Below are 17,636 nucleotides of genomic sequence, written 5' to 3'. Positions count from 1 at the left end.
ATAAGACCAGACATTTTATGCTTCCATTATATAAATCATTAGGGAGACTGCATCTCAAATACTGTGTGGAATTTTGGTCATGATTTGGAGACACCGGTGTCGGACTGGGGTGTACAAAGCTAAAAATCTCAACACCAGGTTATAGTCCAGTAGGTTTAATTGGAATCTAGTGCTTCCAGTTAAACCTATGGGCTATAACCTGGTGTTGTGGGATTTTTAACTTGAAAATTTTGGTCTCCTTATTTCATTGTGGATGTAAAGATGTGAAGAGATGGTTCAGAGGAGAGTTATCAGATTGATACCTGAAAGGAGTAACTTGGCTTAGGAGGACAGGTTGGAATTACTGGACCTGCTTTCACTGTTCACCGTGAACAGTGATTTGATTGAAGTTTAAGATCCTGAATGGTACTGACAAGTTCAATGTGGAAATGGGTGAGTCCAAAACTAGGTATAGATGTATACGGTTTTAAAATTAGGGACCACCCGCTTGGAACAGAGATACAGTCATAGTGTCATGTAAATGTACAGCACAAAAACAATCAGTCTAACTCGTCCATGCCGACCAGATATCCTAAATTAATCTAGTCCCATTTGCTGGCACTTGGTCCATATCCCTCTGAACACTTCGTATTCATGAACCCTTCCAGATGCCTTTTAAATGCTGTAATTGTACCAGCCGTCACCACTTCCTCTGGCAGCTCATTCCATACATGCGCCACCCTCTGCATGAAAAAGTTACCCCTTAGGTCGCTTTTATATCCTTCCCTTCTCACCTTAAATGTATCCCCCCTAGTTTTGGACTCCCCTACACTGGGGATTCATCCTATCCATGCTTCTCAATGATTTTATTAACCTCTGTAAGAGCCTCTGATGCTCTAGATGAAAACAGCCCCAGCCTATTCAGCCTCTCCCTATAGCTCAAACACTTCAAACCCGGCAACATCCTTGTAAATTTTTTCTGAACCCTTTCAAGTTTCACAACATCCTTCCTATAGCAGGGAAACCAGGCTTAAACACAATTTTCCATAAGTGGCCTAACCAATGACCTGTACAGCAACATGACCTCTCAACCTCAAACTTAATGCATTGACCAATTGGACCTTCCTGCTACAGAACACGGTGAAGGTGGGATATTTGAAATTTTTGCAGGTGGTGGAGGCGAGGCCACACACCCTTTGGTCCACCAGTCCTTGCTGAACATAATCCCAAATTAAACCAGTCTCGCCTGCCTGCTCCTGGCCCATATCCCTCCAAACCTTTGCTATTCACGTACTTATCCAAATGTCTTTTAAATGTTTTAATTGTACCCACAGGCATCACTTTCTCAAGAAGTTCATTGCATACACGAACCATCCACTGTGTAAATATTTTGCCCCTCACGTCTCTTTCAAAGCTTTCTCCTCTCACCTTAAAAATGTAGCCCCGAGTCTTGAAATCCCAGGGAAAAGACAACTACCATTAACTCAAACTATATCCCTCATTATTTTATACGGTCACCTCTCAACCTCCTACGCTCCGGTAAAAAAAAGTCCCAACCTATCTAGCCTTTCTTTAAACATTCCACATTCGGCAACATTCTGATCAATATTTTTAAGACAGAAGTAAATTGATATTTGTTATGCAGGGGATCCAAAGGCTATTGGGAGGAGATGGATGAATGGAATTTGAAACAAAAAAAAAACCAAGATTCTGTTGAATAATAGAAAAAGCTTGAGGGGCCAAATTGCCTATTTCTGCACCTAGGTCATTTGTTAAATATAGTAATGTTCAATGTTCAACCAATCCTACGTTTAAATTACCTCATTTACTACAACATTATCCACCTTTATATTGAAAATGCTACCAATGTATTGATAATCTTTATTTCTATTCCATATGGACGAGATCCCTCTTCAATTCACTAAAATTAAACCTCCACTCGTCATGTAAATTCACCTTTAAATTGTTCATCAAGTTTTTCCATGACCTCTTTAAAACTAAATCATATTGAAAGCTCTCCCCAAACTCTCTTGCTGAAAAAATGTCTTCTGTCCTATTTTGTTCCCAGAACTAAATCCTGCTGGTTATCTCCTTATGTGGCTAGTAGCGCACTGATTAATAACATTCTCCTGTACATACTTCAGGAACTCCTTTTCACTGTTTAACCCAATATTAGGACAACTGAAGTTCTGCATTATTACTAAACTAACACCCTTCTGCTCAGCAAGAAAGAATTCTATGAATAATCTGACAAAAACACTTGATTTTAATTACATATTGATTTACCAAAGTATTTCTTCAGAGCATCAATAATGTGCTGAATTACTGTTCTGAGTGCAAGTTATATGGGCTTTGTTATAGTGGTGATAAGTTGATATCCTGAGAAACCACATAAATGTCATCACAGCTGCAGGATACAATGGTGATCACTCCCAGAGGTCACCCAGAGAATTGGGTTTCTGAATCAAAACATGCTGAAACTGGAGACTGCTGTATGAAATAAGTACTGCAGTAATCCCACCCAGGAAAGTGGCATCGTGCATGTAGTTCCATTCACAAAAGTTGCACATTGAAGGAGTGGATTGCTTTCTTGTCAGCATTCACAGTACCATTGACAAGTTCAGTACACAGAGCCAATCCATTTGCAACCTGTGACTCCCTACATCCTTTAAAATTTGCAGAGTTTACACTATATACAGTTCATTCGTAAATGATGCAAACAGTATCATGGTTTTCCATGTACCAACTGTAACAAGCTAAAGCAGGCTTCAGGTCTGGTGGTCAGTTAGATAAGATTAAAACAAGAAAATTTTATTTCGCCACAGTACAGAGACAACAAAGGCACAAGTGGAAACTGCTATCTCACTAACATTTTCTCAAAGTCAATTCTTTCCTTTCCCCAATCAAATTATTTCCCTATAACTTACAGGCTAGGTATTCCTAACTAATATCACCTTACAGTTATGCCATCTTACCTTCATCCTCTAACATTTTAAGTCATTTCTTAAATTTGGACACCCATTGCAGATTCAGAGTACTTCTAAATTTATGGTTCGTTTATCAGCCCTCTTCCATGGTGTTACATTTGCCAAGTGATATTTTCTTCTTTCAGATTGTTGATTGTCATGGTCTCCACCTCTGGCTCTCCTGTACTGCCCTTACACATTCCACACAGGTCAAATAGATCCAGCCCATGTTATCTGTCATTCATTTTCCCTCTGACATTTTCCATTGATCTTCCCTCCAATAATTGTGCCTGCCCACTCTAATGATGCGGGCAAAGTCTTGCATCTTTTCTCTCTGATGTTATGTATTAATTTCTTCCTTTCTCCAGTCATTTCTAGCATTTATTCATCAGTCTTTCCGACTACGTAAGATAGCAGAACATCCTCCTATATGCCACATCTGTTACACCAGGCAGTTAAAGCTTGCTCAATTTGTTCAGGAATCTGCCCTGGCTGTCTGGAAGATCTGAAAACATCCCTTAAAATTTAATAGGTATAAACATTTGTGCCCCTATCTGTGATTGAAGCAGGTTGTCTGTCTACTTGCCATGAATACACGTTACACAATAAAAACAAAACCGAGCTAGAAATAAAAGAGAGCATATGGTATTACTTTTATTCATTTGAACACAATCAACTTAAAATGTGCTGTTGCTTGCTGTAAATGCCAGATATGAACCAGCAAATAGAGGAAAGATCTAGTGTTTTGGAACTGCTTTTCAAATTATTTGATTATTCTAAATTTATCATGCCTAAACATCCAAATTATCACCAAATACATCAGTTTGAAATTGGAAAAATGCTTCATTCCTATTATCACAGAAATGAAACACACATCAAAGCAAACATGCCACTGAGTGCATTTTCCCATCCACAACAAAAAAGAATGTGGTAATTCATAATAATTACTAATCAGATGCATTTTATTCAGCACTTACCACATTGCTGCAGGTTTTGTATCTAATGTTCCGCCCTTCACAGCGCCTGAGAGACAGGAAATAAAAAAAAGACATAGAGAAAACAGTCTTTCAAAGCATTAAACAAACATATGTCAAGCACTTTACAAAAGCTTCCATTATAAACTAGTTTAAACGTATGCATATGACTCAACAAAGGAAGGCTCCATGGTTAAAATCCACTAATCCCTGATAATTTTTAATGCTCTACACTACTAATAAATTTGGGTCTTTAGCCAAGAACGTAAGCCTGGTGCAGCAAATGAAATCATTCTTGACAACAGCTTTTGCTCTGGTTCTGAATCAGGCTAAATTTTGCTTCACCTGTCAAAACATTAGTAGAAAATACCTGCCAGGGTTTATGTATAATGAAACCAGTCATTGACTGAAATCCCACTGAGCGTGAACAAACATAGTCAATCCTGAAAGGCTAAGCTTATAAAACATTTTTTTCAAACATTTCCTACAACTATCATGATCAAATGTTCACTGGCCAAATAAAATTCTCGTCTCTACTGACTGTTTTTTCAATAAATCTTTTATGCATAGATAACCATTATTAAGGGACATGCAACAGAATATATTAGTTTCCATTTTATCTTGTGTACCCATCACAATTATGCCTTTCAACATGAACTTGTTTTGGAAAATAATCGAAGTCTGTCCAAGATTACAGTGAATAATCAGTTTATTTCTGTCAAACAGTCTATTGTACAAGAAACTGCTGTCCTTATTATTCATTATGCGAGCAGTTTTTAATGCAAAATTATCTAAGCACATTCCCTGTTTTACAAAATTAGGTGTTGTAGAGCCAGTCATTAATGCCAACATCACAAGTACAATGATGCACTGCAAACTTACAGCCACAAATGCAAACCAACGTAAACACAGGGGCAGTTTCTTATCTAGTAATATGCTTTAAATAAAACAAAGAGGAAAGTAGCTTGTTTCATTGATGGAGGTGCCACGAGAAGAACTATCGCTAAAAGAATGTGGTGAATGTGGCACCATACTCATTCTTGGAATGAGCAACTGTCCCTCTCAATTTCTTGCATAGAGCGTGTGTAATCTGGTTGAGTTGTCAGGAGTCTTACCTGCTGATTAAAGAACCAAAGGTAGACTCCTGCTGCCTCTTTTCAGGAAGATCCCCTGACCCAGAAGCCAATCAGACAATGCCAAATCCACCAACTGGCCTTCCCCTGGAATTAAGGACTCGGGGACCGATCTCTTTCTAACCGAGATAGCCAGCAGCATTTTTTTCAATTATGCCTAGGGGAGACATAGCTGCTGCAGGAAAGAGCATGCACTAAAGTCCCAAGATGACAGGGCAACTCAGATCACAGGCAAGTATTATGGCTGGGACTATTTTTTAAAAATTTGTTCATGGAATGTGGACATTATTGACTGGGCCAGCATTTGTTGCCTTTGCTAATTTCCCAGAGTCAAGTCAGTCATGAGTTAACCACATTGCTGAGGGTCTGGAGTCACTTAAAGGCCAGACCAGGTAAGGATGGCAGATTTACTTCCCGAAAAAGGACATTGATGAAACAGATGAGTTTTCTCACGACAATCAACAGGAGTTGCAGAACTGCCATGAGGCTACTATTGTAATTCCAGATTTTGTGTTTATTATTGAAGTTAATTTCACGACCTGCAATGGTAGGATTATTTCCCCCAGGTTATTAGTCTGGCATCTTGGATTCCTACTCCATTACAGCTACACCTCTATCGCCTGCTTTGCAGGGTGTATATTGCACGGGTCAGCAACAAGAAGAGGAGTTAACTTGCAGAGAGCTCCTCATCCCCATTGCCTTTTGATTCTTTTATCTAATTTAAAGTGGTGACAACCTGGCGCAGAGGTTTACCTGTAGAGCACACCACATGGCCACAGATCCACCTGCAACTGGGCTAAACCCAGTGATGGTGGAATGGGACCTGAAGTGATCATTAATTGGATCTTATGGGGGCCTCAGTTGGTGACAGGGCAGTAAGGTGGCAGGGTCAACTCATTGGCCTTCAGACCCAGAACCTGGTGCCCGTGAACAGGTTCAGGTATGTCCACATTTTGCAGAATTAAATGTTTTTTTGTTTTCAGGTTTACCATCAGAAAGTGCAGAAAGTTCCACCACATGGGTGCTTGTCATCTTGTAAACATTGGTGGAAACCTGTAATTTTGCAGTGCGCACATATCAATGACAATCACACTTTCATATCCATGTGAAAGACAGATCCATCAAGGTGTAAACTTAAATTTTACATGCATAATCTTCTACCATAACATCTCACAAAATCAGTGTTAAAGACACATTCACACAAATATTCTGTAAATATTTAATATTTACATCATTCCATCAAAGTGGGCAGCATTAGCTCTTATAAACAATTTAACAGTTTTGGAGAGGATACCTTTCTCCCAGCTTAGCCCACCATTTTAAATCTATAATATGTCCATTTTATAGTTTAATCTTTGATATTAGAAAATTGTTTTTATAAGTTGCTTCCCTGACCAAACTTCTGCTTCCTGTTGAGATTACCCTTGGTCAAGCCCACCCCATTTAAAGCCTGGCAACACCTGATCAGTGGACATGCTCAATCTGGGACAGTGGCTGCTATGTCCCAAGGTCTCCTGATGGAGAAAGGCGAGAATGGGCTGCACAGTTATGACCTAGTAAACCTGCTAGTTTTTCACATATGTATGCCTCAACATCAATGTTAAAATTACATTCAAATTATGTTCATTTTACATATTCCCCAAAGCAATGAATTGTACATGCTTGATTAATGTTTCACACACCGTGCTTTCATTTAGCAAGTTATTTATGATGTCTGCCCTCTAATCCCATCTAGCAGGCCTTCAAAGTGATACTTCACCAGGAGGAACATGTATGTTAAGCAGCCTGTCGTTCAACAAAGATGCATGTGCCTCATACTTCCTGGTGCTCAGTCTTTACATGATCCTACAGCTGCTGACAGTTTGCTTGAAAGTTACGCTGAACTGCCTCATCTTTCTCACAATTTGCAATTGTTTCAGGTCTGATAGAGGATTCAGCTGGGATGGGCAGGTGGGGCACAAGCAGACATTTCACGCTTCTCTCTGCCAAACGTAACCCACATGTTCAGCTGTCCTGAAGCACATCTAGCTTATTGCATTGGACTGGACCACAAGATATCTGTCAACCAAATCTCAAACCTGCAATCAATGTTGTCTCATGCTGATCTATGTTAAGTGTATCAACTGTGCATTTAACAAAATCAGATACTGGATATTAATTGAGGAACTCATCTGAGATCATATAGAAACAGTGGATTTATGGTGAAGTGGCAGTGTCCCAACTCTGGACCAGGGGCCTATGTTAAAATTTCACCTTCCATTGGAGGTGGGTCATGTCTGAATAATTATGTATATTCACAGGCTGAAACTGAGGCTGCTGGATGATCTGTAAAATGCGTTGTTGTATTTAAAAACTTGTATGCACATATCGAATAAAATCCAGTTTGACCCCTCACTACCTCCCTGTCCGAGATGTAACGATAGCCCAGCAGTCTGTCTCCTGCCCAAGAGAAACTGGACAGTAGCCAATGGCTTGGTGAGTCCATTGCTCCGTAACAGAAGCCTCTTCTGGCTTCTGTGAATCTGCCTCCAGGACGTCCAGTCCAAAGTGCCTGCACACACTACACAGTGTCCTGTAGGTTTATATGTCCATTGTGCGTCAGTTATTCTGACATTGATTAAATTGATCATCTAAGACCCGTCAGAGCTTCAAGAAATGCTTTAGGCTTATTAGCAAGATCCCTTCTACAGTCACCTAGTAGATTAGCTCCATGAATTCTGCAGCAAACAAAAATATAAAGTTCTCTCTCATTTGGTTTTCTCAGCTACAGCTTCAATTTTCTCTCTTTTTGGCTTGTGCTGTGTGCATCACCTCCCCCTGTCTTCCACAGTTTTCAAATTTAACGGTTCTGTCTTTATGTTCGTAAGCTGCGACTATCACTGGCAATGTCAGCATTTGCTGTCCATCCCTCACTCCCCTCAAGTAGATGGTGATGAACTACCTCCTTGAAACACTGCAGTCTACATGGTGTAGTCAGATATGCCCATTGTACTGATGGGAGGTTTGTCTCTTTCTAAACTGGTGTGCAAGATGAAGTAAATGGCATGATTGCTTTGATTCTTTAAGATTCTGGGGAGTGTTGCTGAACAAAGAGACCTTGGAGTGCAGGTTTATAGCTCCTTGAAAGTGGAGTCGCAGGTAGATGGGATATTGAAGGCAGCGTTGATATACTTTCTTTTATTTGTCAGAGTATAGAGTACAGGAGTTGGGAGGTCATGTTGCAGCTGTGCAGGACATTGGTTAGGCCACTGTTGGAATATTGCGTGCAGTTCTGGTCTCCTTCCTATCGGAAAGATGTTGTGAAACTTGAAAAGGGTTCAGAAAAGATTTACAAGGATGTTGCCAAGGTTGGAGGATTTGAGCTTATAGGGAGAGATTAAACATGCTGGGGCTGCTTTCCCTCGAGCATTAGAGGCTGAGGGGTGACCTTATATAGGTTGATAAAATCATGAGGGGCATGGATAGGATAAACAGACAAAGTCTTTTTCTCTGGGGCAGGGGAGTCCAGAAATAGAGGGCATAGGTTTAGGGTGAGAGGGGAAAGATATAAAAGGGATCTAAGGGGCAACTTTTTCACACAGAGGATGGTACATGTATGGATTGAACTGCCAGAGGAAGTGGTGGAGGCTGGTACAATTGCAACATTTAAAAGGCATCTGAGTGGGTATAGGAATAGGAGGGGTTTGGTGGGATATGTGCCGGATGCTGGCAGGTGGCACTAGATTAGGTAGGGATATCTGGTTGGCATGGGCTGGACCAAAGGGTCTGTTTCAGTGCTGTACATCTCTATGACTCTATGACCTGGTAAGTGCCTTGCATTATATTGGCTAAGATATGAAAAGTGGTTCAATGAAGGTCAAGAGATTGTGAAAACTTAGCATGACACAATGATGAGTTGTACTCTACGCCAGAAAATTAGTGAGGTTGCAGTGCAAGCTACAAAACCAAGTGACAAATGTCACAAACTTTGCAGTCACACAGACACCAGGTTCTCCTTACCTTCTCCCTTCAGTGGACTTAAGAAGGGGTAGGGTACCAGTTGAGCAAGAGGGTAGGTGCCAGCTAAGCTTGCAGCTAAGTGGGTGAGTGCTTTAGGTAGGTCTGGGGATTGAAAGTTGGTAGGTCAAATCAAGGCAATTGGTCCATGGGATATCAGAAGCAGGAGGAGACAGCTGGTGATTGAGGGAGTATGACAGGGGACTGCTAGTGGCATGGGGTATGCGGTTTGTTTTGGGGCTGGGGGGGTGGTGTCAGGTCTCCACTGGGTTTCAAAAGGGGGAAGGATCAGTGGTCATTGAGGGAGGGGAAGTCAACTTAATAGTTAGTAACTATTGAACCAAGTCCATTCTGAACTCTCATCTCTAAGGTTTGGAAAATTTTTCAAAGGACTTCAGTGTCAGCTAATTGCCTACTGGAAATTTCAAATTACCAGACAACTCCATTGCAGCTTCAGAATTCAAATCCAGCCTTCATTGCTGTGATGACTACTTTCTGATTGTAAGATCTTAGCCATGATCCTTATGGGCAAACCATTTCTACAAACAGACACGACACATTCTCAGGAAGGATAGTGTCTGCTGTGCCAGAGACTACTGTTTATCCCACCCTGTATGGATGTAGAGTCAGAGCAGTTTTTAATTGTTGATTCCTTTGATGTCTGTCGGAACATTATTGTCCTGATATTAATCATTAAGAAAACTAGTAACATGCCAACACTGAATGGCCTGATCATGCTGTTTTTCCAGGATCAACAGCAACACTTGGCAAGTTTGAATATCACAAAAGAGCTTCACAGAACACTCGCTCGAGTAAATTCAGTTATGAGCCAAATAAGGAGATTTTAAAACTGTTCAAGAAGGTAGCTTTAAAGGAATGGCTTCAAGAAGATCAACACAGCAGAAAGACTGAGGTTTAGGAAGGTAAATGCAGACCGTGGGACCTGGCAAGCTGAAGGAACATCTGTTGATGTTGGAACAATAAAAATTGGGGCATGCATTAAACTAATTCATGCATTGAGTATAAGAGTCAGGAAGTCATGTTGCAGCTTTATAAAACTTTGGTTAGGCCGCCCTTAGAGAGTATTGCGTTCAATTCTGGTTCCCACATTAGAGAAAGGATGCAAAGGCTTTGGAGAGGGTGTGGAATAGGTTTACCAGGAGGCTGCCTGGATTAGAGGGTATGAACTATAAAAATTTGCTGGACAAATTAGAGCTGTTTTCTCTGGAGTGGCAGAGGCTAGTGGGAAACCTGAAAGAAGTTTATGAAGTTGCGAGAAGAGTAGACAGAGTTGACAGTCAGAATCTTTTTCCTAGAGTTGTAATGTCTAATACTGGAAGGCATGAGTGTAAGGTGAGAGGGAGAACGTTCAAAAGATATGTAAAGGACAACTTTTTTTTAAAAAACAGAGTGGTACGTTCCTGGAGTGCGCTGCAGGGTGGTGGTAGAGGCAGATACAATAGGGGTGTTTAAGGGACTTTTAGATAAGCACATGAATATGCAAGAACTGGAGAGACGTGGGCCATAGGCAAACAGAAGGGATTAGTTTAATTTGGCATTCTGCAGGGTTACATGGACGGGGAGAGGAATGTGTCTGGGTGGGATGCTCTTTGTAGGCTCAGCATAGACTTGCTGGGCAGAATGGCCTGTTTCCACACTGGAGGAATTCCATGGTTTGGCACAACATTGTGAGCCAAAAGGCCTGTTCCTGTGCTATTATGTTCAATCTCAAATGAAGCATGTCTGCCAGGTGGATCTGCAGAGTTAAGAAGAATAATCTGAAGCGTATGAACAAAAGTGGGGCAAAGTCTCCATAAAGCTCCATTATATAAATCATTTGAATGACTTGGAGGTGCAGAAAGATCACTAAATTGTGCTCTATGTTAGCTCATATTTCTAAATTTTTCTTGTCAGTAATTGCTTACCATTGTGTACAGTTCCACTGTTGAAATGTGAGCGAGTTTATAAGATCAACCTCTCCAAATCTGCTGTCATCGCTGCTCTCCAAACAAGCAACAAATTCTCAACCAATACAGCTAAACTCAAACAGCATGACTCTGGGATTCGGTTCAGAATCTACTGTAGTTAAACAATCAATACAAGACAAGCTTTATAAGAAAAGGTTTGAATAGATTCAAATTAATAAGGTACTCACAACACCAGGTTATAGTCCAGCAAGTTGATTTGGAAACGCAAATAAACGTGGTATTGTTTGATTTTTAACTTGCTCACTCCAGGCCAACACTGGCACCTCCAAGTCAAGTATAAGGAGCTAAGTTTTCATTGAATGTGGTACTAACAAAGCTGCCATTTATTGTTCATCTGAAACTGCAGGTTCTTTGAGCAGGTTCTGGTGAGACACAGACAAGTGGCTGGATATATCATTTCAAAGTACCACTAAAGAGTCAACAGAATTATTACAGGTTTAATATCACATGAAAACTACACAGGATGAGGATGGCAGATTTTCTTACCCCAAAGGTTTTGAAATAACGCCACAGAGACCAATATCCCAACAACAAATCACTTTTATTTACAATAGAGAGCCCAGGACACTGATCCACCTCCCTCAGAGCTAGCTCTTGAAGTGAACAGAACCTCTGACACTGTTTATTTTTTCTTAATTTTATTAATCAATACAAAACAATTAATATTAACAGCCGCATACAGAGAAACAGCAATTTTACAAGGGAGAGGAGTGGTAAAGCCAGATCCCAAACCCTCCCATTCAACCAGTTTTCAGGGAAATGAGGACAAACTTCAAATCCCACTTTCATCATCACAAAACATGAACAATACATATAAGACAGTCCAATTAGATAAAAGACTGCATAGAATACAAATGCCCCCCAGCAACCCACTCATCCCTCCCACCTTCCAGCCACTCCAAAACAGTCAGTCCTGACACCTCACCCTAACACACCTTCCGGCTACCTCTAGGACAATCCACCCCAGTGCCTGCCCGAGGTGACAGTGCTGAGGACAGTCCACTGGCCTTCCGACTCTTGGTCTGCCCCTACGTAATGTCGGGTTCTCACACACCCCAATGCGCCATCCAGCCTGTGGATTGCACTGACAGACCTTCCGGCCACCTCGAGGACACCCCATCCTGATTACCCTTTCTCAGGGGACAGTGCTTAGAACAGCCTATGCACTTTCCAGCTCTCAAGGCAACTGGCATTGGGGTGGCCTATGCACCTTCCAGTTCATTGCATGGTCTACCCACCCTCTGGGTCTCTGGGTGACAGCTTTCAGTATGACCTATGAGCCTTACCGTAAGGCCTGCCAGACCCATGGACACACAAGACAGTGCAGGTGATAAACTCAACAAGCATCTGCAGTCCTCACTTTCTCCTAAGCAACAAGACAGAGTCAATTATCAACAAACGGAGTCATTTCTAGTACATAGTCCATGATCATGAACAGTTCTGTTCAGAATTGCAGAGTCCATTCCGAGAAACAGAGTCCACTCCAGTATGCGGAACACATTGTCAGAGATAGAGACCACAACCAAAGGTAGAATCCATTCCTGAAGGCAGCAAATACACAGCCCAAAGCACACCCACAGGTGTTCAGTTTCCATAGAGGCCTGGTTTATCCATAAAGAACCAGGCCCACTCATAGGGACACAGTACACTGTGAAGGTACACTTAACTCACAGAGGTTTGGTCTACTCCTGGAGGCAGAGTCCATTCCCGAACACCAGGACTCAGCAAATACTCACCTCCCAGCACACACACAGGTGTTCAGTCTTTATAGAGGCCTAGTCCATCAAAAAAGGGCCAGGCTTACCCACAGGAACAGCTCATCTGGAAGTGTATTTTCTCACAAGGGCTCAGTCCAAACACCAAAGAAACGAAAACACGTGTAAAACAAAGAAACTAGAGTGCAAAGGCTACGGCCTGTCACAAAATCAATGTAGTCCTTTTCTCAAAGGACAAGAGAAAAGAGTAACACAGGCTGTAACCAGCCAGTGAAACAGTTCCCTCATGAGAACTGAGTTACACCTGTAACAAATTGACTGTCCTACACAGTCAACGTAAAAATCAGTCCTCAATTAAAAAAAAGGAAGACCAGTTAACAAACTGGCGATATAATTCAGCCAGTTCAGGAATCAGGTTCCCTCCCACCCCAAAAAAGGCAGAAAACCAACTGCAGCAGTAACACAATGACTGTGGCCCAGCCAGCACAGAGTCAATCCCTTAAACTAAGGACATACAAATTTTTAAAAGTTTTATTAAAACAATACACAGTTTACAAAACAATTAACATTAACAGCTGCATACAGAGAAACAGTAATTTACAAGGGAGAAGAGCAGCAAAACCAGGGGCCAAACTACCATTCAACCAGTTTTCAGGGAATGAGGACAAACCTCAAATCCTAATTCCAATCATCACAGAACCGTTTCAAATTCATATAAGATGGTCCAATTACATTTAAAAAGTGCACTCCCCACCCCCCCACCACCTCCTGCAACCTAGCAAGCCACCTGTCCCTCCCACCTTTAGTCCCCCTCTGGCCCTCTGCCTGCCCCACACCCATTCCAACCATCTCTAGGACAGCTCGCCCTGTTTTCCCAATCCCTGGAGGACAACAGCGATCAGGGCAGCCTACCCACCTTCCAACTTCCCTAACTACCCTTCCTCACCTTCGGGCCACCTCTTGGACAGCCTGACCTGGTACGTGCCCGGGGTGACAGCGCTGAGGATGGCCTACCCACCTTCTGGCTCTCGGGCTGTCCTAAGTACCATCTGACTCTCGACCACCCCAAAATGCCATCCAGCCTGTGGATTGCCCAGAAACACCTTCCGGCCCTCTCTAAGATAGCCTGCCCTAATTATCCCTTCTCAGGATGACAGTACTCAGAACAGCCTACCCACCTTCGGCTCTCAGAACAACTGGCATTGGGGTGGCCTACCCGCTATCAGGTTCACAGGACTACCTACCCATCCTGCAGCTCTCAGGTGGCAACTTTTGGGATGACTTATGAGCCTCCCAGATCCAGGGAAACTCAAGACAGTGCAGGTGATAAACCCAACAAGCAACAAGACAAGTGTCAGTTACAAACTAACAGTCCTTTCTGGTACACAGTCCATTACCATAAACAGTTCTCTTCAAAATGTAGAGTCCATTCCCAGGAATGGAGTAGAGACCAGTATACAAAGTGCATTGTCAGAAATGGAGTCCACTGCTAAAAACAGAGTCCATAACAGAGGGCAGAGTCCATTCCTGAAGACAGCAAATGCACACCCCACAGGTGTTCAGTTTTCAGAGAGTCCTAGCCCATTCATACAGAACCAGGCCCACTCACAGGAACACAGTACATTGTAAATGTGCAGTTAATTCACAGGGGTTTGTGGCTCCCGAACTCCAGGATGTAACAAATGCTCACATCCCAGCACACACAGGTGTTCAGTCTTTACAGAGGCCGAGTCCCAAGGACAGGCCTACCCACAAGTCGACTCCCACACATTTACTATAAACCAACCGACTCCCACAGCAACCTAGATTACACCTCCTCCCGCCGCGCCCCCTGTAAAAACGCCATCCCATATTCTCAATTCCTTCGCCTCCGCCGCATCTGCTCTCAGGAGGACCAATTCCAATACCGAACAACCCACATGGCCTCCTTCTTCAAAGACCGCAAATTCCCCTCAGACATGATGGACGATGCTCTCCACTGCATCTCCTACACTTCCCGCTCCTCTGCCCTTGAACCCTGCCCCTCCAATCGCCATCAGGACAGAACCTCACTGGTCCTCACCTACCATCCCACCAACCTCCACATACATCGTATCATCCTTCGTCATTTCCGCCACCTCCAAACAGACCCCACCACCAAGGATACATTTCCCTCCCCTCCCCTATCAGCGTTCCAGAAAGACCACTCCCTCTGCGACTCCCTTGTCAGGTCCATACCCCTCACCAACCCAACCTCCACTCCCGGCACCTTCCCCTGCAACCGCAAGAAATGCAAAACTTGCGCTCACCGCCGCCCCCCCACCCCCCCGCCCCTCACCCCCCCACTTCCCTCCAAGACCCCAAGGGATCCTTCCATATCTGTCACAAATTCACATGCACCTCCACACACATCATTTACTGCATCCGCTGCACCCGATGTGACCTCCTCTACATTAGGGAGATAGGCCACCTACTTGCGGAATGTTTCAGAAAACACCTCTGGGACATCCGCACCAACCGACCCAACCGCCCTGTGGCTGAACACTAACTCCCCCTCCCACTCCACCAAAGACATGCAGGTCCTTAGCCTCTTCCATCGCCAGACCATGGCAACATGACGCCTAGAGGCGGCTCATCTTCCACCTAGGAACCCTCCAACCACAAGGGATGAATGCAGATTTCTCCAGCTTCCTCATTTCCCCTCCCCCCCACCTTAACTCAGTCTCAACCTTCAGACTCAGCACCACCTTCTTGACCTGCAATCTTATTCCAGACCTCTCTGCCCCCACCCTCTCTCCGGCCTATCACCCTCACCTTAACCTCCTTCCATCTATGGAATTCCCAACGCCCCTCCCCCAAGACCCTCCTCCCTACCTTTTATCTTAGCCTGCTTGGCACACCTTCCTCATGCCCGAAACGTCGGTTCTCCTGCACCTTGGATGCTGCCTGACCTGCTGCTCTTTTCCAGCAACACATTTTTCAGCTCTGATCTGTAGTCCTCACTTCCACCTGGCTGACCTTATTACAGTCAGGACCATTGTAAAACTCATGAGTTTCACAATGATCAAGAAGTTTCAGGATTACTATTACTCATAACAGCAGTTTAATTCCAGAATTGTGTAATTAGTCTAACTCACAATTCCAGCTACCTTGTTGTGATTTGAACCATGTCTTCAGATCATTAGGCCATTGATGCGATCACAATGCTATCAAACAATATTTAGACTTTAAGTTACATTTTGCTGAATCAATCAACAAGCCAAGTTATAAAAAGTGACTTTGAATGCTTAAGCAAACTCACTTCATACAATGTTTAATACCTTTAGTTTATTGTGATGCAATGGTGGTGTTCATAACTCTGGGCCAGGAGGTCCATGTTCAAGTCCTCCCACCTGCTCCAACTATGTAATAACTACTCTAAACAGGTGGAGTAGAAAAATAAACAGGCATAAATCAGATTGCATTTATAAAGTCTCTGTTACCTCCATTTGGAGCTTAAAGACTCACATTCCAACCCAGGTTAATGGCCCACTTGTTCCAAAGGTGTAAAAGATCACACCTCTGAACAAGTTAATTAGAACAAATCTACAATTGACCGATTCAGCAAAAAGTCTGATGGCAGCCGCGGCAAGGCAGAAAGTGTTCAGGCTCTGTGCCCGTACACTCCCGCTCACCGAGCCAGCCACATTCTTCTTGGCTTTTTTTTTAAAGTTTTGTTCCTTCATTTCTCTTTTGATTCAAAGTCCAGTTTTTCTTCTTTCCTGTGGCTGTGGTGGAGGAAGGCAGTTGCGAGGACTTGCTGCAGTGGCAGCATTATGGTGAATTTGGATGTCCATTCCTCATGGCCAACCTTATTAAAGACTTCATTGTTGGTGGGTCTGGTCTGATCCTCCTGTCAGTGGTTTTAGTGGTGGTAGCCTGGGTGTTCTGGTTCATTCCTCATGGTTATGGTGACAATGTGGCGGATTCGGGCAGCGACTGAACTGGCAAAGGTTTGAGCAACAGCTTCAGCAACGGCAACTTGGTGGGTCCACTCTGTCCCTCCTTATTATGGCAGCAATGCAATGGCTGGGGGTGTTGGCTTCAGTGATGGCAGCTTGGTGGGTCCAGTCCGGGAATCCTTGCTTGGGCAACATGGGCAGCGGCATCCCATTGACAATCCAGAAACCCAGGAGCCATGAAGAGAACAAAAGGATGAACTTTGTCCTAACCTTGTCTCAATTATTTCCGTTTTTAATTTCTGTAACGAAAATGGTGCCGAATTGTGGCGACTTATGAACATCTCATTGTATCTTCATAAAAACAAGCAACAATTAATTGCAATTCTATTCTATTCTATTCTGACATATCATGCCCAGTTTATTGGTACGGTGGAGCATAGACTGGGAGTCAGGTTGGAAAAGGAAGAGAGAACCCATGATGATCAAATATTCATACATGCAGAGTTACATGGGGGCTAATGGATCTAAGTATGTCACTTTCACACCACCTTTAATATTCTTTTCTTCCGACTGGATAACTGAGAAGATGAACTGCTGTGCTGGAGCATCTGGTAGCAAGTTGACAGCATTTGTGTTCTGAACATAACAAAATGCACGAACTTAACAGACGTAAATGCTCAGTTTGGATCAAGGGTTATAGAAAATGTGAGCAATGGAACATGTATTTGGATCAGGCGTGTATTTATCTGCAGCTGATGTTAACTGAAGGCAAAATTTATAACTGCTCTAATTATTAGGTTACTTCCTTACTTTCAAGTTCAAGTATGTTTAAAAAAAAATCATTGGCTTTGGACTGGATTGATTTCTTCCTTTCTCATACTTTTGTAACACATGCCTTTTCTACCAGAATTCTGGGATTTACAACAGTTACAAATGCTTTTTCTTTGTGAAATGAAGAAATGCTG

The 17,636-nt window shown here is 42.8% G+C and overlaps 1 protein-coding gene across 2 annotated transcripts in view; it reads right to left on the bottom strand.

Annotated features, from left to right (window-relative positions):
- The window catches only part of adamtsl3 (ADAMTS-like 3), a 661,690-nt gene that overhangs the window by 364,609 nt on the left and 279,445 nt on the right, over positions 1 to 17,636 (bottom strand). For both annotated transcript variants that reach the window (XM_060852820.1, XM_060852818.1), the window contains exon 5: positions 3,923 to 3,968. In XM_060852820.1, the coding sequence (XP_060708803.1) occupies positions 3,923 to 3,968 (46 nt within the window). The remainder of the gene's footprint in view (positions 1 to 3,922; positions 3,969 to 17,636) is intronic.

Source organism: Hemiscyllium ocellatum, chromosome 39 (assembly GCF_020745735.1).
Source record: "Hemiscyllium ocellatum isolate sHemOce1 chromosome 39, sHemOce1.pat.X.cur, whole genome shotgun sequence".
In the NCBI taxonomy this organism is placed as follows: domain Eukaryota; kingdom Metazoa; phylum Chordata; class Chondrichthyes; order Orectolobiformes; family Hemiscylliidae; genus Hemiscyllium; species Hemiscyllium ocellatum.
Note: the sequence above shows the minus strand (reverse complement) of the source record. Positions and strands in the feature narration are given on the sequence as shown.